General features: G+C 41.0%; 1 protein-coding gene across 1 annotated transcript; it reads left to right on the top strand.

Moving 5' to 3' along the window:
• Positions 1–1,295: 1,295 nt before the first annotated feature.
• LOC124141858 (von Willebrand factor A domain-containing protein 7-like) lies at positions 1,296–24,256 on the top strand. Its single transcript, XM_046510013.2, has 20 exons — positions 1,296–1,581; positions 2,303–2,425; positions 3,202–3,375; positions 4,046–4,109; positions 7,847–7,944; positions 9,193–9,384; positions 9,916–10,128; positions 10,779–10,898; positions 11,235–11,396; positions 11,750–11,877; positions 18,805–18,961; positions 19,283–19,350; positions 19,747–19,903; positions 20,016–20,191; positions 20,781–20,892; positions 21,185–21,386; positions 21,795–21,888; positions 22,072–22,310; positions 23,086–23,221; positions 23,480–24,256. Exons 1-20 carry the CDS (start codon positions 1,332–1,334, stop codon positions 23,597–23,599), a joined length of 2,985 nt encoding a protein of 994 aa, XP_046365969.2. The 5' UTR covers positions 1,296–1,331; the 3' UTR covers positions 23,600–24,256.
• The last annotated feature ends 370 nt before the right edge of the window (positions 24,257–24,626 follow it).

Genomic DNA, 24,626 nt, shown 5'->3' with positions numbered 1-24,626 from the left:
AGTATTCAGGTTTTGTTGACATGAAAGCTTCTTTATTGCCCTCGAATTCTTGGCATACGAAATCTCCCTGTGGGGATACCATGTCATGATATGCCCCCAATGTCTCAAGCAGGCTGCAAGAGCCGACTTAAGTATAGACCGGTGGTCAGGCTCTGTGACTGGGCTGGTAATATGTCATCGTGCCCAAATGACGAAGATCGTAGTTCATGTTTTCAGTCCTTGGTTTGCCTTGACCAGACTCCATCATTTACTGGCCGCCGAGACATAGTTGCATATTTCGAAGCAAGGCGTTAAACATTGATCAACTGTTGTACAAGCATTACGTTAACGCTTATAGTTTCAGGGGCAGCTGTGGTCCATCCAGATCCGTGGGACGGATGTGGCGTGACACACAATTTCAATTTTAGAAGGGGCACGGCGGCACAGTTGTCTAAGGCGCCTCAATTCGCTGTGAAGTGTTGCGTCCCTTGGACACGCCAGAAACCTGTGATTGTGGGTTCGAATCCCTGTTCGCTTCGATTATGTTTCTAGGTTTGTCAGCACCATACCCGTGCTCGTGGGTTTCACCGAAGTGGTAAACGTCTAAGAACTCCATCACTTCGGGCTTCCCTCCCACAATAAGCTGAGACGCCGTGAAATAACTTGAATACTGTTAAAAGCGACGCTAAACACAACTCACACACTCAATTTTAGAAGGGCTATGAAATACCCTTGTTTTCTTGTGACCCAGTATTTAGGTACAGCAGGGAGGTACCTCAGTATTTGAAATACTTCTGTCAAACAAATGTTATTGAGTGCAAAAGTGCCTCATCGTTCAATACTCTGGTTATCTTAACCTCTCATCTCAGCTACTCGTTCCCCACAGGGGCGATTGCTTGCGCACATTATCGATTCTACTACGCCCTCGTCAACATACTGAGTACTTAGTAAATTGCTTCTCGTTTACCGTAGTAGCTAGATCAAAAAGTCATTGTTCAATTTTATTTCAAAACACTTATTTTGACGGTTGCAATTGGTTACATCGACACACACTTGTGATAAGTCGTTCGTCTTTGCCCAGTGGGTGTAACGTTCAAGCATGTGCTACCTCTTGCCAATCCCCCAATTGTGTTGGACTAGACATGTCAAATAAACAACGATTATCTGAAGCTGACTTTAAACAAGGTAAACGAAATAATACCGTGTGTGTGATAAATGGTACTAATCTATTTCGCTTTTTAACAAGGAAGTTGATTTCTTTGCTTGGTAAACATAATGACATGGTAAATAATGACATGGCTCCCTATATATTGTGTGAGCGGGACAGACGCTGTGTGAGTTACAATAGGATCATGTCTATGCTTCTGGTATGTATGCTGTTCCTTGGTAGTGTGGACGCATTTCTACCAAACAGACTCTATGATGGTGACATAGGGCACGGCACTTTAACACACGAAGACATCACACGAATAGGAATTGTAAAGGCAGTAGCGTCGTTCTTTGACGACAATCCGAGGAATGGTTCAACTCCGTTAAGACCGGGACATTTCGCCAGAACTCCGGAACTTACTGCCAGAAAACTGCTTCTGATGTATTATGGAGGTATGAAGTCATTGTTTGTATAATTGCTCTTCAAAGAAAATTTAATTATGGTCACATTTGACCGTCGTTAGAATCAACATTAGTATACTCTTATTGTTTCATATGATCTCCATCGCCAATATATTATGGATTTCATAAACGTGAACTGGGATTGAAATTAATTGTCTAATTGTCACAGCTGTGTAGTGTATAGGTACACAATATTACCTACGTGATAAAGTGTTCACGTTTAAACTGTTCAAGTGGTATCACATCGTGTCATCATTTAACAAATAAATCAACGCTCCCTTACCGTAACCATGCCTATTAGGCCGCCTCCGAGGTCTAGTTGTAGAGCGTCTGTCCGGAGAGCGGAAGGTCGATCCCCGGCCGCGTCATACCAAAAGACGTAAAGATGGTACTTGTTGTTACCCTGTCTGGCGCTCGGCATTAAAGGGCTAAAAGAAGGGCTGGCCGTCTCGGAGTAACTATACTATGTCTGAGTGGGGTATTCATGTGAAACTGCGGCATAGGCTAGCACTATGAAATCGGAGATAGTCCGGGCTAGCACAAGCACACACACAGCCACGCACACACACACACACACACACACACACACACACACACACACGAGCATGCACGTCGCTATAAAGTGAGTCTTTAAAGTGAGTTCAACCCCATATGACCTCACCATGCCTATCATGAAATAATGTCCGTAATCTAGTCTTTGTTCGTGTTAAAGTCGGAGCCTCGGAGAAGAGGCTGGTGCAGGTGATAGCAGACATCTCCAGCGCCAACAACCGAGTCGACCAGGATCACCATGGCAAGGCGGTGTGGCACTTCCACGGGGAACTCATCCACGAAGGTACATCTTAAATATCTTTGAAAGCAGGACAACGAAGGCCAAAAGGAGTTGATTCGAAGATCGAAGTACATGGAAAAGAACATATTCATTTGGTTTTCTATTTTTCAATCGAAATTACGGCAGCGTCCAGTCATTCAAGGAGTCAATGCTGGCTGTGCAGAGTAGCGAACCTTAGGTGAACTGGGATCCTATGTTCAGGGGTTCGAATTCCATATGTTGGCCGAGAGGGGACATGCTTTCTCGTCTTCCAGTATGGCCGCGAAAAATACGAGACGAGAAAGCGATAGCACGTGACGAGAAAGATATGGAAATGAAATTAGTGTAGTGATGAACTCATGGTAGATCATTGGGATGTCATAACCTTGATCTCTGTTGAGGGTTGTTGGAGTCTTGTGACGTGGGTGGCTTCTTGAAGCATCCTGATCTCGTATTTTCATCATTTTTGGTAAGTACGTTGATGCTCTTCCAATGGATGTTGTGGTCTGCACGGGCTTGGATATGGTCCGAGATTCGGGATTTGGAGTCTTTCTTCTGTATTGAAGGTTTATATTTCAAAGGGTGTTTTACTGTGTGTATAATTGTAGCATTTTTGTGAATCATTTGTAGAGGGCTGCCACGGATGTTGCACAACAATATTTGTAAAGATTATTTCATTTGATTATTGTAAACTGGATGTTACATACCAGCAATCGGGGAACTTTTTCTGTTGTACTGTAAGAAGCAACATGTATTTAATCCCGTCATTTGTATTGAATCATCATTTCATTTTGTTGTAGCACATTCGAAAATGATCTCCATCAGGGAATTGATCCTTGGTATGTTAAAGAGAGACAACCCTAATCTTGATGCTGTAAAAGAGCTGATTGGTCAGTTCCTGCACATGATGCAGATGTTCTACAGCAACACCAACTGGGTGGAGATGAAGGGTGGGGTCCCGTATTTCCAGCTCGGTAAGTGACAGGAGCCGACTCTGCTCTTCCTATGCTGTCTTTAAATAATATGCGATACCTATACATCTACCTGAACAGCCAAGCAATCATGTCGTGGCAGATTAAGAGTTATCGAAAAAATAGAAGAAGTTAAGCAGTGTGGATTATCATTTATTTCAATCATCTTTTAAACATCATCCATCTTTCGCAATTTATTTTATACCAACATCTCAAAAGATTATGAAACACCATCTTCCTATTCAACATAGTAGGGACGCGGGTGGCCCAGTTGTCAATGTCACCGAATTTAGCTTATCTGTGGATCACAGTCCGTGACTAGTTTATCAATAACTTCCGTTTCTAAGGCCCGTAAAATGTGTTATAACCTCCCTATGTCTTCATATTCTTCTTCTTGTTTCTTTCAAAATGTATTGTCTGGAATATTCAGCTTTATCTTTTGTAACAAAAAAGATGTGACATTGATATTTTGATAAAAAGGTATGTTAAAGGAAACTTCAGATCACAGCCCGCCAAATCCGAACATTATCCAAAGTCATGATAAAATACAGCATCTTACGAAATTGGTAAAATTGAATTTCGCGAAGGCGCAGGTTGATCATTCTTTAAGATATTCAACACATCGGATTATATCCAAAAGAAAAATCAATTCCTATTTTGTTTTTCAATTCAGGAATAAAAGATAAACCAATTTATATCCAGGCATTGCCGTCAATGGACACATGCAAAACATGCGGGTAAGTCAGTTGAATTTCTTATTGATATGGTGTGACGTTTAAAGAAGTGAATGCATTGCGTTCATGGTACATGTAAACTTATAAATGGTCAAATCCATGATCGCTCATGTAACCGGCGCCTGCTATATGTAATATGATTAAAGTATCTATGCCGACACACGTCGGGAACAATCAATGTCAGGGATGTCGCCTTGTGTTAATGTGTAAATAAGTTTATAAAGATCGTTTTGGGGGATCGATTGAAACATTTGAATATAGGACGGACCAGGAAACAAATATTTTTATATTATAAACATTTGTGTGTAGTTGTCGTAAAGTACACGTTGAAACGTACATTATCCCTGCCTGACACGCAGGGACGTTTCACCATCCCTTGTAATTGCTACTTAAAGAAGATCCGTGTTTGCAACACCGTAAAAAATATAAACAAAAGTAACAAAACATATTTGAGGGCAATACAATTCATTGTCATATATTTGGATAATTTTATGATTATATGCAAAATCAACTTCAACTAAAAATATTTTTGAAATCTAGGAGACCATAGTTGGGAGCGAAAGAATACAGGCAGGTTAGTTAAATAACAAAAATGGCGCTTTGCGAAACGAACAGTCTCGATTGACGAGTTAAATGAGAAATTTACAGTTTATAATGAAACATTTTCAAGAGAATAACAAACGGCAAGAAGCAGTATTAAGTCCATAAATGACCAGCTGTCGATATTTTGTCCTTGTCCATGTTGAACTAACGTAAAAAGGAAGTCAACAGTTGGTGTACGGCTCGACACTGATAAAAGGGGAGACAGTTTGCGTCGAGGTAACTCTTATAAGACAAAAGTTCCGTTCACTGCAGTGGCATATCAAGTATTGTGTTCGCTGCAGGGAAATATCAAGTGTTACATGTATGTTCACTGGAATGAAAATATCATTTTTTCACGTCTTTCACACTAAAATATATGCTAAAAATAAACGTGTACCCTGTGTAACACCACCAACGGGCATTAATCTGTTTTGAATAATGTAAAAGAGGTCCAAATGACCTGTAACAGTGGAGTGTCATCCGTTGCTAGGTAGATATGTGTTAAATACGTTTTCTAAATGTGTTCTTTTTATCAGTGCTGATTTATAGCACGAGTGCCGAGAAACGCGCGACTACCCTTTGGCCACTGTTTAATAAGTGCATGCAGCAACGCTGACAAACCTGATTCATGAATTGTGCACGAGATTACTAACCTACTTTATCAGATCCCATGGAGATCTCGATAGATCTCGTGACCCGAACGGGATAGTATCTGACCTTGAGGTACCTATCTCGCAATCAACAGAGAGGAAGTCGAGGCCAAATGATACTATAGAGCCAATCAGGGCGATATACATATACTACTCAAGGGATCCAAGCAACATAGTTTTGAGCAGATCTTATTGACAGCTGGCATTTGTGTTATAATCTTTAATGCATTTTTAGACATGCCAGTGCATGACGAAAATACTTGCCCAAAGAAGTTAATAAGTTGCACTGAAGACGACTGGGGTCATTTGATAAAGTCACAAATGGCAGAGGAGGCACGGGTGGCCCAGTCGTCTAAGGCGCCGCGATTCGCTGTGCGGAGTTGCGTCCCTTGTGCACGCCAGAAACCTATGATTGTGGGTTCGAATCCCGGTTTGCCCCGATTATGTTTCTAGGTTTGTCAGCACCATACCCATGCTCGTGGGTTTCACCGAAGTGGTTCACGTCTGAGACCTGCATCACTTCGTGTTTTCTTCCCACATTAAGCTGACATATAACTGGAATACTGTTAAGAGCGGCGTTAAACCCAACCCACTCACCCACAAATGGCAGAAACACTGGTTCACTGGTTAATACCTGGTATGACCGCCTCTGTTATTGATGCATTCGAGACAACGTTGACGCATCAACCTAACCAAGTTTCTGAGGGTGATCTGTGGAATGGCTAACCATTCTTGTTGCGGGAATCCCTGTTTATCCCTGACGTTTCGCCCAGAAACCTATGATTGTGGGTTCGAATCCCGGTTCGCCCCGATTATGTTTCTAGTTTTGTCAGCACCATACCCATGCTCGTGGGTTTCACCGAAGTGGTTCACGTCTGAGACCTGCATCACTTCGTGTTTTCTTCCCACATTAAGCTGACATATAACCTAACCAAGTTTCTGAGGGTGATCTGTGGAATGGCTAACCATTCTTGTTGCGGGAATCCCTGTTTATCCCTGACGTTTCGCCCAGAAACCTATGATTGTGGGTTCGAATCCCGGTTCGATACCTGGTATCTACCTGGTATGACCGCCTCTGTTATTGATGCATTCGAGACAACGTTGACGCATCAACATAACCAAGTTTCTGAGGGTGATCTGTGGAATGGCTAACCATTCTTGTTGCGGGAATCCCTGTTTATCCCTGACGTTTCGCCCCAACACGTCCTACAAATGTTCAATTTGTGCTAAATTGGGAGAAAAGGCTGCCCAGTCAATTCCGTCGATCTTATTCTGCTGCTGACAGTTCCTGACAACGGTAGCTCGATGTGGACGTGCATTGCCGTTCTAGAGTCTTGCATGTGGACAGGGGGCACGGGTGGCAAAGTCGCCTAAGGCGCCGCGATTCGCTTGGGCACGCCAGAAACCTATGATTGTGGGTTCGAATCCCGGTTCGCCCCGATTATGTTTCTAGGTTTGTCAGCACCATACCCGTGCTCGTGGGTTTCACGGAAGTGGTAAACGTCTGAGACTTGCATCGCTTCGGGCTTCCCTCCTACATTAAGCTGACACGCCGTGATGTAACTGGAATACTGTTAAAAGCGGCGTTAAAACCCAACTCACTCACTCACACTCACTGCATGTGGACAAAAAGCTGGAAGCACCAGAGGCTGTAAAATCTCGTCTCTGTAGCGCAGAGAGTTCAGATTACCCTGAACATTGTACTGTGGGCTTATGTGGTTGAAACTGAATCCGCCCGAAATAATCACTGATCCACCTCCAAACCTTTGGCTTTCACTGACGATAGCGTCAACAATACACTTACCAGGACGTCGTTACATTCGGATACGGCCACCATGAACTGCAAACTGAACCATGACTCTTCTGTGAAGACAAGGTACTGTTTCGCTGGTGCCTATTCCACTGAAGATGCTGCTGACACCACATCAAACGTGCATCTCGGTGGTGTCAAGGACAGCTTGACGTTTTGATCGCAAGTTTGCCTTTCGAAGCCTATTCCCAACCTTGAATTCTTCAGGGAATCCACGCTACAGCCCTCCCTCTGTCAAAATTACACATACGTCGTGTCTTAGGCATGGTGTTCAAAATGTGATTTCCCTCTGTGCGCATTTTTAACTTTGTAGGGAATGATTGCATGAAGATGACTTAAGTGAGTGAGTGAGTTAAAATTTAACGTCACATCGGCAATATATCAGCCATATCGTGATCCAGCACGTGCATGATGTATAATAGTTTGTCCAGTACAAACGTGACGACGTTATAACTCGTTAACGTTGGACATTGGCACAAACTCTCCCAATGAACTGTTTAAAAACGTTTAATGTACTAATTGTTTTTCAACTTTCTTCTCAAATTTCAAGTAGAACTGTAATAATACGTATGTTTTTTACAGTTAATGTACCAAGGTATATACGACGAGGGCTGATTGGGAATATGCGTTCTATGTTCTTCCCTGTACACTAGGCCTTATATAGTAACTTATTTTCATTGCTCGTGGAAATGTTTCAGACAAACTGCTTATGATGGATGTGAGAACACGTTACTGGTGAAGAGCAACATCCTGACAAGTGGTTACCGGAGTGGCGAGGACATCACAAAGCCTTCACGTATGTATTTGATTTTCAAAATCTCAGATTTACAGACCTATATAATCATTGAAAAACTTGTGTCTTAGAGAAGGCGCCCATTTGCATAACGATCGGCCATATTGATGACTATTTGAAAAATAAGCGCGTAAGACATAAGTAGTTGACATTATTATACACATGATGGGCACATGTTATTATGGTCAGATGTGTCACCTTGGTGTGGAAGAAAAGCCCCAAGTGATTCAGGACTTCTACCTGCACCACTTTGGTGAAACGGTTGTACAAGAACGTGAAGAAGCGGAGCGTGCGAAAACGCAACCGCGTGTCGTCCCCCGCACGAAACTCAACCAGTTATGTGAGGGCGGCCTGTAAATAATCGAGTCTGGACCACACAACGGATAATACACGAATAATGTCCGTTGGCGGCGGGATACGATAACATGCAACCAACCAAGTCACCGAGCCTGACAGAACAAATGCGTCAAGTTGATGAGTTTTAAGTATGGGAGAAAACACTTCTCCTCAGTTTCGGTTGAAAATGTAAACACGCTGGAAACAGAAGAGTCCGAGGAATTTCCTTCTCCCATTTTTCAACTACAACCGAGAAAAAGTTTTTTCATTTCCTTATGAACTGATATATCCTTTGATACACGCATTAAACAAATATTTTGTATTGATTTGATACCTTACCTGAGCTTGACTAAAGCTCATTTACAACCTTCAAGGTCATACTCGAAAGTCAAACCTCCCTGCTTATAATCAAAATCACTCGGGACTCGGGTGTGCAGAGTTGTGTCCCTTGGGCATTCCAGTAACCGATGATCATGGGTCGAATTCCGGTTCGGCCCGATTATGTTTCTAGGTTAGTCGGCACCATACCCGTGGTCGTGCGTTTCACCAAAGTTGTAAAACGAGACATGCAGACTCGATTATTTACAGACCGCTGTCATATAGCGGGGAATATTGCTGAGTGCTGCGTTAAACAACAAACCAACCAACCAAGCAACCAAAATCTCTCCCGGCTTTCTACTTACTGAAAGGAGAAACATTGAAAATGACGTTACAGGAGGTTTATAAAATGATGGTAAAGCAAGTAAATAATTAAGTTAGAGGCATGTGTCCTGTCATTTAACAATTCTGACGAGGTACTATCATCTTTAACGTTTCTCATTCAACACCATGACATTGTTGTTTTCCTTGAACTTTAAATACATGTATTTGTGTTTAGTATAATTCATTACCTCCCACGTTGTCTTATACTATCAGGCGATCCATTGGCATATGTAACTGGAAAGTGTAGCCACGGTGGCCCCCGGGACAACAGCGCGACCGCATCAGCAGCCCTGGGGGGTATTAACAAAGACTCCACCGAACCCTCTCTGTCCCCCCACCACCATCTCCACTTGCAGGCAGCACAGGCCGCCATTCATCACACCATCCACTTCTTCAATGATAAAGGTACATCTTGAACATAATGTTTGGGTTTAATTTTCTGTTGAGTGTAGGTTCAGACATACGGCTACGACCATCTTGTCAGTAGATGTCAGATAGCTTATACACCCAACCACTATTGCTATTTTCACACAACAAATCATCAAACAACGTTTTGAGGTTACAATGGTTTGTATTGTAAATATCTAATTCATCCTGGTCGTAAAATTAGAGTCATGATTTTATGACACCAGCATGTAATGTTAGCTTACTATAGCAATGTACACTCGGTTACCAGGTGTGGAACTATTCACAACGCGTTAACGTTAGGTGTATAGTGTTTCCACAGAATGCATTTATGTGTCCCTGTGTCGCTTTTCACATTATATATATGTTTACCTTTCCTTTTGTCAAGAGCGTTTATTTAGAAGAGCCGAACTATTTTCAACCGCTTTTCTTACCTCTGTCGTGACGCACGAAGGCATGTTGTTGAGGAGCAAAATATACACTATATGCAGCGGTGTGCGTCAATATGATGTTAACATTCTATTATAACAGTTGATGGGATTCGCGGACACATCAGCAAGGATAGGTACGAAAACCTGCTTCAGCTAAAATCTGGGAACTCTTTGGCTTTCGTAATTGACACCACTGGATCTATGGCGGATGACATAGAAGCCGTAAAGAACGCTGTCATTAACATCGCAGCATCTACTGTAGGAACTGTTGATGAACCAGCAAATTACATTGTTGTTCTGTTCAACGATCCAGGTTTGTACATGATGATTGATCTTTCATGTTTTCTTGGAAGAGTTTATTTCGATTGATAAGGAGTGTCCTTTACGAGGTCAGGGATGAGCATCTGCATAGCCGCAAACTACAATACTTATTGGTTATTACACTGGTGTATCTATCTAATGATTATATCATCATAAAATCGATTATTGAAGTAGTAAAAGGTATCAGGTATGATCGCGTGCTCGTTGCCTTATTTAGGCACATAAATTAATAAATATTATGTTTAGAATACCTTAAACCTTTCCCCCCTCCATCAGCTTCGTCTGAATTTTCATTAAAGATAAACAGTATCTTTCCCCTTTGTCTCCCCACATAAAGCGTGGAGGTCGTATCGAAGGGTTATATATAGTTATTCACCCCAATGCATTGTTCGTTGACCACCGTGTTAAGTCAACTGAATAGGACTCCCAAGAACCAACATACATGTTCAGAGTGCTGAAAAGTAATACAAATAACTTTGTAATTCGTGTGTTTTCCATACGTAATTGTTGCATTCACCAGCGTCTCAGCTGAAAAGGGTAGACTCTCTAAGAACGAAAGTACCGCGTTCAGTAAGGTAATACAAATCACGTTGTAATATGAGCTTATCCGTAATTAAATGTTACTGTTGTTGCATTCACCAGCGCAACTAACTGAAACTCATCAGTTCGAAGATGGACAGAAAACAATTTCATTCCTGAAAAGCATCACAGTACACGGAGGAGGAGACTGTCCAGAGTATTCCATGGATGGTCTTTTGAAGGGTAGAACAGATTTAAAATATTTCAAATATTTGTTTTGTAAAACTGATTACTGCATTCAACCTCGTTCGTGCCTTCAGCTTCTTATTGGCGCCTTCATTGTTTGAGCACATCAAAAATACAGATAATTGCACGTTTGCTAGAAGTCTACTGATAAAAGCAATACTATTTTGAATAATTTGAAGACATTTCACACCATTTGAGTGTATGATATAAATGTCAATAGTCCTGTGGTTAAGTTCTCGACAATATCTTTGTATGGTTCTGCAACGATTTTCAACTACATGCCTATCCATAACTACCAGTGATTATGGTAACCGTCATATTTGATATTTCAAGCCTTGGAGATGTGCCTACCATCTTCAAAAATATTCGTGGCAACGGATGCCTCACCAAAAGACGCAGAAATGCAATCGACAGTTGCGTCTCTGGCTCTTCAAAAGAAGATTACTCTTGACTTCTTTCTCACTGGACGATGTACGCGTAGGAGGAGAGATGCAGGTAAGAGACAGTGTATGAAGAGCGAGACAATCCCTGCGTTTACTTCAACATTTGCATCTGTCTGACTAGACGTGCGGGATACATAATTCAGTCTACATTATACACAGAAGATGTGTATGTCAATTTTGTGCTAGCCTGGGTGGTTGAGTGGGTAGATGACTTTGACTTTGTGGGCTGACTATCAGGTGCCTCAATCGGAGAGTGTGGGTTCGAATCCTGGATGGCACTCAACCGCCGAAAAAGTACTCGAATTTGTACTTTTACTAAGTAATATATGACAATATTTACATTGGATCACTTTCTGAAAGGCATTCTGTATTTACAGTCCGTTTTTTTGTGCATTGTATTTACAGAAGTACCCCTGTATAAGCGCGCTGTGCCTGGTGGGGGCAGTATATATGACATGTTAGCAGGGGCATCCGGTGGTTCCGTTCACACAACCACGAAGGCAGGGATAGGTAAAGTTGCTCAAATTATACAGGTACGTTTCTGAGGGGTTTCATGTGTTCAAAACACATGAACAACATTCATACGCCTGTGCTCATGTTTTGCAAACGCCAGTGGCGCGTGATATTTGTTTATGCTCTATACTTATAAATACGTTATAAATGTCTTTTTGTGCGTAATTGAAATCTGTGTCACTTATGGAGGTAACGGTTCTGTATGTCAAGATGCTGTCAACAAAAAACAGCCATCAAGTGTCAAATTACCGATCATAGTTAAATTTATTATATATGCAGCACCTTTCTTCTGTGCCTTAAAGTATCCCCATGTTTGTAACACTATATACCTGGTTCAGGATTCTGTGTCTCATTGAAGATACTATCACTTTATACGTACCACTTTATTTCTGTGTTAGGAGTTTGTGAGGTGAGGTGAAATTGGGTTTAACGTCGCGTCCAAGATTATTGCACTTGTGTGTGTCTGCTTGTACTGGTCCGGACCGATGCCGATTTATAGTGCTAGCCCACTGAAATACCATGCCGCACTTAAACATGAATATCCCACTCAGACACAGTATACTGACTCCGTGCCGACCAGTCCTTGTTTTAGTCCCTTAATGCCGAGCGCCCTTAATGTGACCCCTTGACGATGTTATTACTTTTGACATACCGCTATATTTTGGTTAGCAGTCTGTGGCCCTTGACGACGCTATCACTGTATACTATATAATTATGTATATACGTACCACTATTTTTCCGTGTTAGCAGTCTGTGACCCCTTGACGATGTTATTACTATAGACGTACCACTATATTTTTGTTAGTAGTCTGTGGCCCTTGACGACGCTATCACTGTATATTAATATATTTATATACGTCATATAAATATATACGTACCACTATATTTCCGTGTCAGCAGTGTGTGAACCTTGACGGTGTTATCACTGTATACGTACCACTATATTTCCGTGTCAGCCTTGTGTGAACCTTGACGGTGTTATCACTGTATACTTACCACAATATTTCCGTGTCAGCAGTGTGTGAACCTTGACGGTGTTATCATTGTATACGTACCACTATATGTCCGTGTCAGCAGTGTGTGAACCTTGACGGTGTTATCATTGTATACTTACCACTATATGTCCGTGTCAGCAGTGTGTGAACCTTGACGGTGTTATCACTGTATACTTACCACTATATGTCCGTGTCAGCAGTGTGTGAACCTTGACGGTGTTATCACTGTATACTTACCACTATATGTCCGTGTCAGCAGTGTGTGAACCTTGACGGTGTTATCATTGTATACTTACCACTATATGTCCGTGTCAGCAGTGTGTGAACCTTGACGGTGTTATCACTGTATACTTACCACTATATGTCCGTGTCAGCAGTGTGTGAACCTTGACGGTGTTATCATTGTATACTTACCACTATATGTCCGTGTCAGCAGTGTGTGAACCTTGACGGTGTTATCATTGTATACTTACCACTATATGTCCGTGTCAGCCTTGTGTGAACCTTGACGGTGTTATCATTGTATACTTACCACTATATTTCCGCGTCAGCCTTGTGTGAACCTTGACGGTGTTATCACTGTATACTTACCACTATATGTCCGTGTCAGCAGTGTGTGAACCTTGACGGTGTTATCACTTTATACGTACCACTATATGTCCGTGTCAGCAGTGTGTGAACCTTGACGGTGTTATCTTTGTATACGTACCACTATATGTCCGTGTCAGCAGTGTGTGAACCTTGACGGTGTTATCACTGTATACTTACCACTATATGTCCGTGTCAGCAGTGTGTGAACCTTGACGGTGTTATCACTGTATACTTACCACTATATGTCCGTGTCAGCAGTGTGTGAACCTTGACGGTGTTATCACTGTATACTTACCACTATATGTCCGTGTCAGCAGTGAGTGAACCTTGACGGTGTTATCATTGTATACTTACCACTATATTTCCGTGTCAGCCTTGTGTGAACCTTGACGGTGTTATCACTGTATACTTACCACTATATGTCCGTGTCAGCAGTGTGTGAACCTTGACGGTGTTATCACTGTATACGTACCACTATATTAGTCCAGTAATTAAAAGGTCCAGGTTCAACAAAATTGACGGAAAAGGTTTTTTGCTGGATTTTGGTGCCTTGGCACCTATACATTAAAATAAAAAATAGTTTACCAAAATCGGACATGGGGAACCATCCGAAAATAGGTCAAATCCAAGATGGCCGCCAACAAAAGTAATAATAGTCATAAACGTGGAACCAATAACAAAAAACCCATTTATGATGAGTCTGTCTATATTAGCTTGCCAGGATAAATGCAAAGGAATGTATATTTAACAATTTTGAAAGGAAAATTCACATAGAAATTTAAAATAATGCTTCAAAATGACGAAAAAGTACATAAATTTGTTAATATCAGTAATTCTTGCAGAACATGAACCGATTTATTATAATGTTGACGTTTTACATATTAAATCATGCAGTTTATTGTCTTCACATAAATAATCAAGTTAGAAACAAATATAATTGAAACAACCCAAAGTATTCCCTTCTTCAAAATGGCGGCCGAGCATACAATGTTTTAAAGATAGACCTCAAGAACATAAAGGTATGTATAAGCTATTTTTCTTTTATAGCTAAAATGAAAACTTGTATAATATATAGTTGATTGGCTCTAGAGAGGAATAACTGATGAAAATATGAACAAATATAAATATAAAATTTGAAACAGAGCCTTAAAATTAACATCAACATTTGTTTAAAGGAAAATCAAGGGAGATATTCCTAACTCCGGGAAGCAGTTATTTTTCTCAAATGGTATTAGCTTCTCAGAAACTTTATTAAAAGTTAATTCAGAAGATATAATCAAGACATTTAGCACAAAAATCATTTGCTATAATCGGAAAAGCAACATTTGTATCTGGACACATGTCAACCATATTTCTATCAACTGTTACTATTCGCAGGTGACTATTCTCAACTGAAGGTGTCCTATGTAGATCACAGATGGCGACTTGTTTGCTATGTATGGAACCAGTTAACCTGGACCATCCCCAGGATTATGTGAAGTTGACAGCAAAATGCTGCTGTAAATTCGATGCACCAGACATCATATACAACTGTAGCCTGTTGGTACACAGACAGTGTCGAAGTATGCATATAAATCCAAAGGCAATCAAAGTAGCTGAAAACTTTTTGATCATATGTTTAAGCCTTAAATTTAAAACTCACTGTTTTCTATGTGGTACTTGTACAAACATCCATATAGAAGTGTACTTCAGCCGTGCGATGGCTCTTCAGTTACTCAACATATGTCTGCAACATACTGTGTCAACAGGCAAGATGATTGGGCCAAGATGGTACAGTCAAGTATTGTGCCCATATACGATCTACCAGCTGAAGAAGCTATCCATCACCATGCTTGTGATAAGAATTTTCGGAGAGGGACAAGTATACCTGCAGCTTATATTGAACATGGGGAGGCTCCACCAAAGAAACGGAGACTTGGTCGACTGAAGTGTATGTCCTAGATGACAGCATTTGAGATTGCCATTTATTACTTGGAAGAGAATGATGATGAAACGATTCCTTTGGACAATTTGCGTCACATTATGAAGTCAATGAGTGCACTGAGTAATAATCAACTACACACTACATCTCAGCTGAAAAGGGAATTCATGAATCACTATGGGAACAAGGTATTCATAACTACAATCAGGCAACAACCTAACATTGCATCTCTTACGGCATATGAAAATGTTGCAAAGGTGGACAAATCCGACATGGACAGTTTGATTAAAGTTGGAGGGGGATACATTCATACGCAGGTAGAAAGCATGTCGAAACATGTTGATGTGTATCTCGACAATGAGCAGATGGCATTGACTGACACCAATCTTGATTACCTCCCACATGCATTACGCATCCTCCTTCAAGCTATCATCAAGAGCTGAGCTGCGTCATTGGGTCAGGCAATAATGCATTCGAAATGTCCCCATCATTTCTGCCTCCTCGACAAGTTTGACAAAGTATCACACTTTAACACATATATGGTCATCGTAATTTAGTGGATATGATAAGCCAACTCGGTTTCAGGTCCTCGTAAATTTAGAAAATTCTCGGTGACCACTCATGGTGTTCACCTAATCAGAGACATTGCAGATACATTCGTGCAATACCAGGCTGGTTATATAGATCATGCCAGCAAAAGGTTTGATGGGACTGGCTCAATCCATGCCATGGGCGAGATGGTGAGACGGAGGGTACCAAGAGTTAAGGTGGACTTAGATGATGTTAAAAAAATCAACAGTGTCAAACCATTCTCACAAAGAAATCCAAAGGCAGTGCTGGCGAACATTATCTATTCACCAATTGGTGACTTCTGTCTTGATGAAAAGAATAGCAAACTAGATAACTAGATACTTCTGTGTGTGTTGACCACTGTGTTCCGGTTGCATGCAGTTGCTCCATTCTGACATTCCATACCCCAGGAAGAGCTCTGAGATATTCTTGTCGATTATCAACGTGACACCAAGTGACGAATCCTGTGTCAGATCAACGCTGGAGTATATTTCCAAATATGCCAGACGACATGGAATCACACCGGTTATTACAATCGACCAGCAACTTTGGTGAATTGCATACATGATCATCGAATCACGGCCAGCTGAGAGCCCCTTGCATCAAATAGCCCTGGTCTTAGGGGGGATTCCATACTTAGATGAGTTTTGTGGGCACAGTTGGGAATCTGATGGCTGGATCTGGGTTAAAGGAGATCATCACTCAAGTATATTCAGAGGGTAGTACAGATCAGATGTTGTCCGGCAAATCAGTGTCACAAGCTGTGCGGGCTCATTTCTTGAGGAACCACTTCTGCAATGCTCTTATCGTGTTTGATGGTTATTGTGGTGTTTTTTTACAAAGGATGAGACCCATCAGAGAAGAACTGGAAGTGAGATTGGAGTGGATGTGGATTTCACACCAGACTTGATTCTGAAAATGAAGAAAAAGCCCTTTTGGCAAATGAAAGAAACAAACAGAAATTCATCACTCTGTTGGGGTCAAAAATCGAAAAAGGTGGGTTTTCAGATTAAACACTCAACCGGAGATGCTGACTATGACATTTCAATGTCTGCCTGTACATTGGCTCAAACACAGCCTGTGGTAGTGGTAGGGAATGACACCGACCTTCTCATCCTGTTGCAATATCACTTCAGACCCGATACCATGAGGCCATCTTTCTTCAGACAAGTACAAAGATCACTGACATCTTCATCCTACAGATGATCCTTGATCCTAATCTCAGCCATTCTTTGCTCTTTGTACATGCATTGTCAGGGACCGACACAGCATCGAGGCCATATGGCATAGGGATGGTCTCAGGAATATTCAAAGGTTTTCATGGTGACAGGTGGAAACCATGCAGAAATCGAGCAGGCTGGTAATCAGGCACTTGCAATCCTCTGTGGCTGTATGCCTGGCTTGGATTTGAATTCTGAACGTGTGACAAAATTCACTGAGAAGGTATGTATCAAGCTCAAATTACCTACCCCTTCGACACCTTCCACCGACATCAGATGCTGCCAGATTGCCCAGCCAACGAGTCTGACTCCAAGTGCAGACCTGGCTAGGCAACAATATGGATGCGACAGAATGGGGCTGGACGTTTCACAAGAGCAACAAGGGCACTACATTGAAACCAATCACAAGGCACCAAGCTGTCACTCCTAAATTTCTGTTGAAAATAATCAGATACAATTGCACTGGAAAGTGTAATGAAAACACATGCTCATGCAGAAAAAAATTGTCTACAATGTACCTCAGTATGTGGACAATGCAAAGGGATGACATTTTCAAATGGACCAAGTCATGACTTTTCTGACATTACTGAATAATCGTCTGTTCATGTCCAGAATATGAGTGTGAATATAAAGACTTTCTTGAACTTTAGACATTTAAATTGATAGTAAGTTTGACTTGTAAACTGTAGTATTGCAGGGTTATTCCCTCTTTATAAGCCCGTGTTAAGTATTTTGTAGTCCGATATGGAACAATTGCATTTTTTTCACATTTCGAGCAGCCGTAATTTATTTCTGTGTAAGATTTCACTTTAAAATTGTTAAATATATATTCCCCTGTCTTAATCCTATGAAGTTGATTATAAATAGAGTCATCATCCATGTTTAGATTTTGATTGATTCTTTTTTTTTTACTTTTTCGATTTTCGTTTGTATTGATGGCGGCCATCTTGGATTTGACCTATTTTGGGTGTTTCCCCAAGTCAAATTTTGGTAAACTATTTTTTTTTTTAAAGTAGACCTATCAAGTCAGTGAAATGTGTTAAAAAACCTTTTCCGTCAATTTTGTTGAACCTTCATGAAAAATAAACCTTTAATTACCGGACTATATGTCCGTGTCAGCAGTGTGTGAACCTTGACGGTGTTATCACTGTATACGTACCACTATATGTCCGTGTCAGCAGTGTGTGAACCTTGACGGTGTTATCACTGTATACGTACCACTATATGTCCGTGTCAGCCTTGTGTGAACCTTGACGGTGTTATCATTGTATACTTACCACTATATGTCCGTGTCAGCAGTGTGTGAACCTTGACGGTGTTATCACTGTATACGTACCACTATATGTCCGTGTCAGCAGTGTGTGAACCTTGACGGTGTTATCACTGTATACGTACCACTATATGTCCGTGTTAGCAGTGTGTGAACCTTGACGGTGCTATCACTGTATACGTACCACTATATGTCCGTGTTAGCAGTGTGTGAACCTTGACGGTGCTATCACTGTATACGTACCACAATATTTCCGTGTCAGCAGTGTGTGAACCTTGACGGTGTTATCACTGTATACGTACCACTATATGTCCGTGTTAGCAGTGTGTGAACTTTGACGGTGTTATCTTTGTATACGTACCGCTATATTTCTGTGTTAGGAATCTGTGTCTCCGCTGCTGGTGACTCTAATGAAGGTCTACATGCCATCATCCCAGACAACTACCACGATCTATGTAGACGAGACCATCACAGAAGTAACCGTAAAGATCATGAGCAGAGGAGGATCCGAGCCACAACAGACAATAACCGCGCCAGGTGGGAAACTTTTCTTGAAATAAAATATACCTTGTCAGTTATGATTATTAGAGGACATCATTGCATACGATAGATTCTTATTTATTTTAAGATTATAACTGTATATGTGTAACTGTATAATTTGGGTCACTTTGATGCAAGCTTCAGTAAATCATTACATTAACAAGACCAAAGTCAGTGATGTCCTTTCACTGCAATATCGTATACCTAACTCTAAACCTAATCAACATTCGATTATGTACAGGAAGACCCCAACTCAATGGAATATGAGCTTGGCGTTTAACAAACAAAACAGTCCATAATATATATTCAATCTGACAGGGGCAGCGGTGACGACGAATGTAACGGTTGATTATCTTGGTGGAGGGATTAAACTGGTCAAACTACAGGTGGGTGATGTGTACATGTGGTCTGGTTAATTTGGTCTCTTCCAACAGTAACAATGGAATACTTCTTTTAAATGTCAAACGAAAACAATCCCAACAACTTGGAACTATTATTGGGGACTGGCCATTTATAGGTTGGGAGTGAGATTGGTCTCAGGACTGAATACTTGACCTGAACTGTGTAACTGTAATCATACCCCCACCCCCTTTAATCTCACTGGCCCACCCTCCCCTATCATAAATGACAAGTCCCTTAGTATATATTGAAGTGTATGTCATTTATCTTATCTCGAGGGGGCACGGGTGGCCCAGTCGTGCAGAGTTGCGGCCCTTGAACACGCCAGAAACCCATGCCCAGTGCACTACAAGACTTTTGCACCTTTTTCCAATAACATATAGAAACCTACTCCGGGTGAATGGACGTTAACCCGATCTGACTCTTACGACTGGGATGTTGAAGTCACAGCTGAAAGTTCTTTTGATATTTCAATCAAATTTGTGAAGACAGATCCATCTTCAGGATTCCAGTATGAAATACAGGGAAGACCCATTGCAGGTAGGTGACCAATTTTAACAGATAGCAGACTTATTAAACGAATAACTTAATGTGGCAAGTATAACAAACAGAGCGAGCATGATCAGATTGAATCCTCATTCAACATATTTAGGTGACGATGTGACAATAGTGGCTACCGGCAGCTCCATGGACAGTATTCAGAGTTTGAGTGAAGTGTTGTTTCTGGCTGACGATGGATCTGAACTTGCACGTCATCCAGGCCTAACCCGTGTCCCTGGATCGGCAGATTCCGCTGTGTTCAAGCTGCGCATCACTCTGCCTACAACCGTAAGTCGTTTTGCTTATATCAAAACAGCACTACGTGATCAAAACAGTGCAATTTGTTATTCAATTTTCTTTTGAACACATTGTCAAAGGTATCGTACCATTAAGTTAATCAGAAAAGATATGGGTGAGGATAAGAAGGAACGCTACACAAAAGCAATCAAAAGTGTTACTTAATGTGAAATGGTATGTTAATTTTAATAATAATAGGACAAATGAGCATTTTCAACAACAAAAACAAGGACTGTAATTGGGGATAAATAGGTAGTACAAGGTAACGTTCAGGACTGAAGTGGACAGGTCAACACGTACATATCTTAGTAACCGTGTACCCATGTCACAGTTATGTGATCAACTGTGAAAGTCAGTGTCTGGTGTAGCTACCCTGAACACGGATAACATCCGCAAGACTTCTCCTCAAAATCAGACGCTTGAGCTAGCAAATACACTTAAGATTTGGTGGTCTGATACATTTGACGCGATGGATATTTAAATTCATCGATCTGTTTGGATATTGGTAACCTGCCGGTAAATCCCAAAATGTCTGTAAATGCGTCGTATATGATAATTATGCTATGCCACTTTTTTCCAGCCCTTCAAGGTAGCGGTATGGGGGCGTGACAAATCTGGACACCAGCTGATAAGACTTCAACCAAGTCAGATTGTTCCTGTAGCCATTGATCTGAAAATGTTGCCAGCAGAAGGTAGCATCATCACAAATATCACATTGCAAGATACTTTCGTACGACTATTTAATGACGGTTTGCAATAAAGAAGTTAAGAAAATATAGAGAGTACGTCCAAATTGTACAATGTCAGATGAAGATATAAATTGAAGTTATATGTTGAAAGAAATTAATGAAATATGTTGATAATTTTTCATGATCGTGACGCGTAGTCACTCTTATTCACAAGTCAGCGTGTGTTCTGCTCTCCACAGTGTATGATGCTTATCCATATACTATCATTTGACCTTTATGTTCTCTTCGTCTGTAGGCTTTGTCTATCAGAATGAGAAAATGAAGATCCCATTCATGGTGACAAACAAGGGTGGAAGCCAATCAGTTATAAATGTGACCATCAAAGATGACCAGAATTTCGCTCAGACACCTTTTTCACTGGCATTCACCCTCAATTCAGGAGAAAGTAAAACTGGAGAGTTCATCATAACGGCAGGTCCTACTGAAGGAATTACAACGTAAGAGCCGTAACCATGTGTAACTTGCAAAACATAATTTCTTGCATAATCACCATATATGTTGGTGTCTAAAGACGATCAGGCTGTAAGAACCAGCCATGACTGTACTTGGGCGATGTCGACAGTTACCCGATGACTATATTATTGACACCCCAGTAACTTACACAGTTCAGGAAAAGTATTCAGTCCAAAGACCAGTCTCACTCCCACCCTGTAAGAAAAGAATGGATCCGATGGTCAAGGTCTGCTGTGTCTTAGTTCCCGAATGTTCCTAATATCAACCACTACTTGTCTGTCCAGGACATTTTCACGCCGACTCGACTAAGACAGATATAAAAAAAAATTCATAAGGATGCAAAAACAAGAACAATAACAAAATCTACTGTTACTTTGCATTTGTATTTTCAGAACCATCACTCTAACTGCTACAACTGGAGATGCTGCTGACTTCCAGTATGGCGTGAAGAGAGTATCAACAGGAACAAAGATTCGACAACTGAAGGTTACCCATTACGAGAGTCACCATTAACGTCTCTTAGACCTAACCAATAATGATATTTGATATATTTCATGACTATATATATTTATATCTCCTTTCGGTACAGTTTCCTGTAACTCAGACAAATATGACAGGTCATTGTGAAGTTGTAAGTAAAGTGATATTGATCTCTGTGTTTTCATAAAGGATACGGACAAGGATAAGCCGGAGTGTCACATCACATCACTTGTCGGCACGTGTGACGAGGACATGCTGGAACCCTGCACGTGTCACCAATACACGTGGTCAGCCTCGGCGGAGATATGGGACGAGGGAACCGGTTTATTCCAGATTACCTCCAGTATGGATGAGACAGGCTCGTTCGAGGTCGACACATTCGTTGAAGGCCAGACGCGGGTCAATGGATCTGTCCAGACAAGTATTAGGTAATCGTACATGTCTACTGTTGGCTACATGTGTAAACAAATAAGGCTTTGTATCGCATGCACCAAAGATAACATGCATTTGTTTATCCTAAACCACTTGTTATCTCAGCGTATATAAGATAACATGTTGATGGAGGGGATTAGTTAATTCTAAACGTTTTGAAGACATCAAATATGGTTAGAGGGGGAAATATGCTACTTCTTGTGAGCTTGCCTCATTGAGGGGATAAAACAAGGACTGGTCAGCTCGGAGTCACTGTACAGTGTCTAAGTGGGGTGTTCATGTTAAACCTCCGGCATGAATCTCAGTGGCCTAGCACCGGACAAGGACAAGCAGACACGAACGCGCGCACGCACACACGCACGCAAGCAGGCACGCACTCGTATTGAAAATGTTTGAGTTCACAATTTTGCTCTAAAATTATATGTCCCGTGAGGCTCTAGCTTGGCAAAAAGGATCACAGCTACGGGGTCTCTTAAAGTACTCTCAAAATATAATGACTTGATTTTGAATATGACCGCCACGTCAGCCATATTGAAAATATCTTCTTCGTCTATTTCTTCCATTTCTGCATGTATCACTAGAGTATCAAATGGTGGATTCTTATATTTCATTTGATTGTCTGTATATATCATTGTATGATGTTTTTATCTTACTAATATTTTGGCAGAAAATAAATCTAGTTACAGAGTCGTGTTATTTATTTATTTTCTAATCGACCTCCTGGTGTAACATGAGCAACATGAACCTAATACTTTGTTCTTTGAACTTCAGGGGCAGCTGCTGCACGTCGCTCGTCCACGTCCTTGTAGTCGATGTTGCAGGCAACACCGGGGAGTGTCAGATAGATCTGGCCCCTGGGGTACCCCGGCCAGTGTACGACTGTGTTCCGTCCGAGCAACAGGATGCTGTAAGTGTAGTCTCACAGCTTATTTTTTAAACGGACCTCAGCTTGTGAAACTATTGAAATCCACTCTTATTTGTACATTCTCATGTTTAGATTTATTTGGAGCATGCCTTTTTCGATCTATTCTTCGTGAAAAGAACATATAATTAATGATTTGACTGGGGTTTAGTGTAAACCAAGGACCGACTTTCGTTGTAATATACGGCTATTTACTTGGGAAGATTTCTACCCAAACTTGAATATGTTGTTTTGATCACCCAGGAGAGAGACTTCACCGGGGTGATTGTCGGATGCTGTGTTGGAGTTGTGGCACTTGTCTTCGCTGTGGCTACTGCTGTAGTCATGAAGATTTGTCATAAAGCCCCCGTGAAGAAGGTCTAAGGAGTTTATAGCCTCGATATTTACACAACATTGTTAATGCTGGCATCCAACTGATTGACCTACTGGTCACATAAGTCATGCAACATCAACACTGATATACAGGAGATCGTAATGCATATTATTAACATATTCAAAATGTGTCCATACACTACCAGCAGAAAGGGATCTTTTATTCACATTAATTGTATTACCGACCTGACCGTTGGTTTTACTTTAAGGACATTCAATAATTCAATCAATTGAATCGAATAACTTAATGCACGTAATCACGTAATGCACAGGTGATGTGTCCACAGTGCATGCCGTGTGTGCCTTAACAGATTAATAAAGGGTGTACAATGATGTATATAGATGTGCTGAGACTGGTGTTTTAATAAATATGAAATGCTTGCGGATCAGTAAACATGTGTGTACATGGATGGCACCAATGCCCCAAGGCACCAATGGTTTTCACTAATGCCATGCAAATTACATGCAGATTACCAATCAACAATATACACATAACTTATAGTTAGCGGATTCATATGTACCAATATCACTGAATGATATGAATAAAGTGGTCGTCAATGTTATTAAATATCAAACGTAAAAATGTTGAAATGTAGTTTCCTGTTAATGTTTGGGCATCGTGTTCCTTCATTAAATCTACGAGAGTGATCAGGAGTTTGCTTCAGTGTTTCATTTTGTGTTTAATGTATACTACAACTATTGTGCTCAACATTACATGTACCAAGGTCAAGGCCTAATATAGGACAATAGACTAAGCGGGTGTCATTGAAACTAACCACAGGGAGTGAATAAGTTTGGATTAATGAAACAATACGTCATTATAAGATGTTTTTTTCTTTTAAATAATAAGGCCAATACTTTTAATAAAAAGACCTGCATTTTTAAATAAATACCAAGACTACATACAGAATCCAAACACACACACACACACACAATAAAAAATTGATACAAATTTGAGTGGGCTTCGAAGCCTGGAGAAGACGGGAGATGAGGAGGGCCTTCCCAATTTCCCTTTTCC

This window comes from Haliotis rufescens, unplaced genomic scaffold (genome assembly GCF_023055435.1).
Source record: "Haliotis rufescens isolate VD_foot unplaced genomic scaffold, xgHalRufe1.0.p SCAF_7, whole genome shotgun sequence".
Lineage (NCBI taxonomy): Eukaryota > Metazoa > Mollusca > Gastropoda > Lepetellida > Haliotidae > Haliotis > Haliotis rufescens.
The sequence above is the reverse complement of the archived record's forward strand: the minus strand, read 5'-3'. Positions and strand labels throughout refer to the sequence as shown.

What these genes read in the sequence shown, in the direction of transcription:
- LOC124141858 (XM_046510013.2), top strand. Translation starts at nt 1,332, where the DNA reads ATGTCTATGCTTCTGGTATGTATGCTGTTCCTTGGTAGTGTGGACGCA. An exon ending in CCACTTCTTCAATGATAAAG is followed by an intron (nt 9,385 to 9,915) that starts GTACATCTTGAA and finishes CTATTATAACAG; the next exon opens with TTGATGGGATTCGCGGACAC. An exon ending in AAGTTGCTCAAATTATACAG is followed by an intron (nt 11,878 to 18,804) that starts GTACGTTTCTGA and finishes TTTCTGTGTTAG; the next exon opens with GAATCTGTGTCTCCGCTGCT.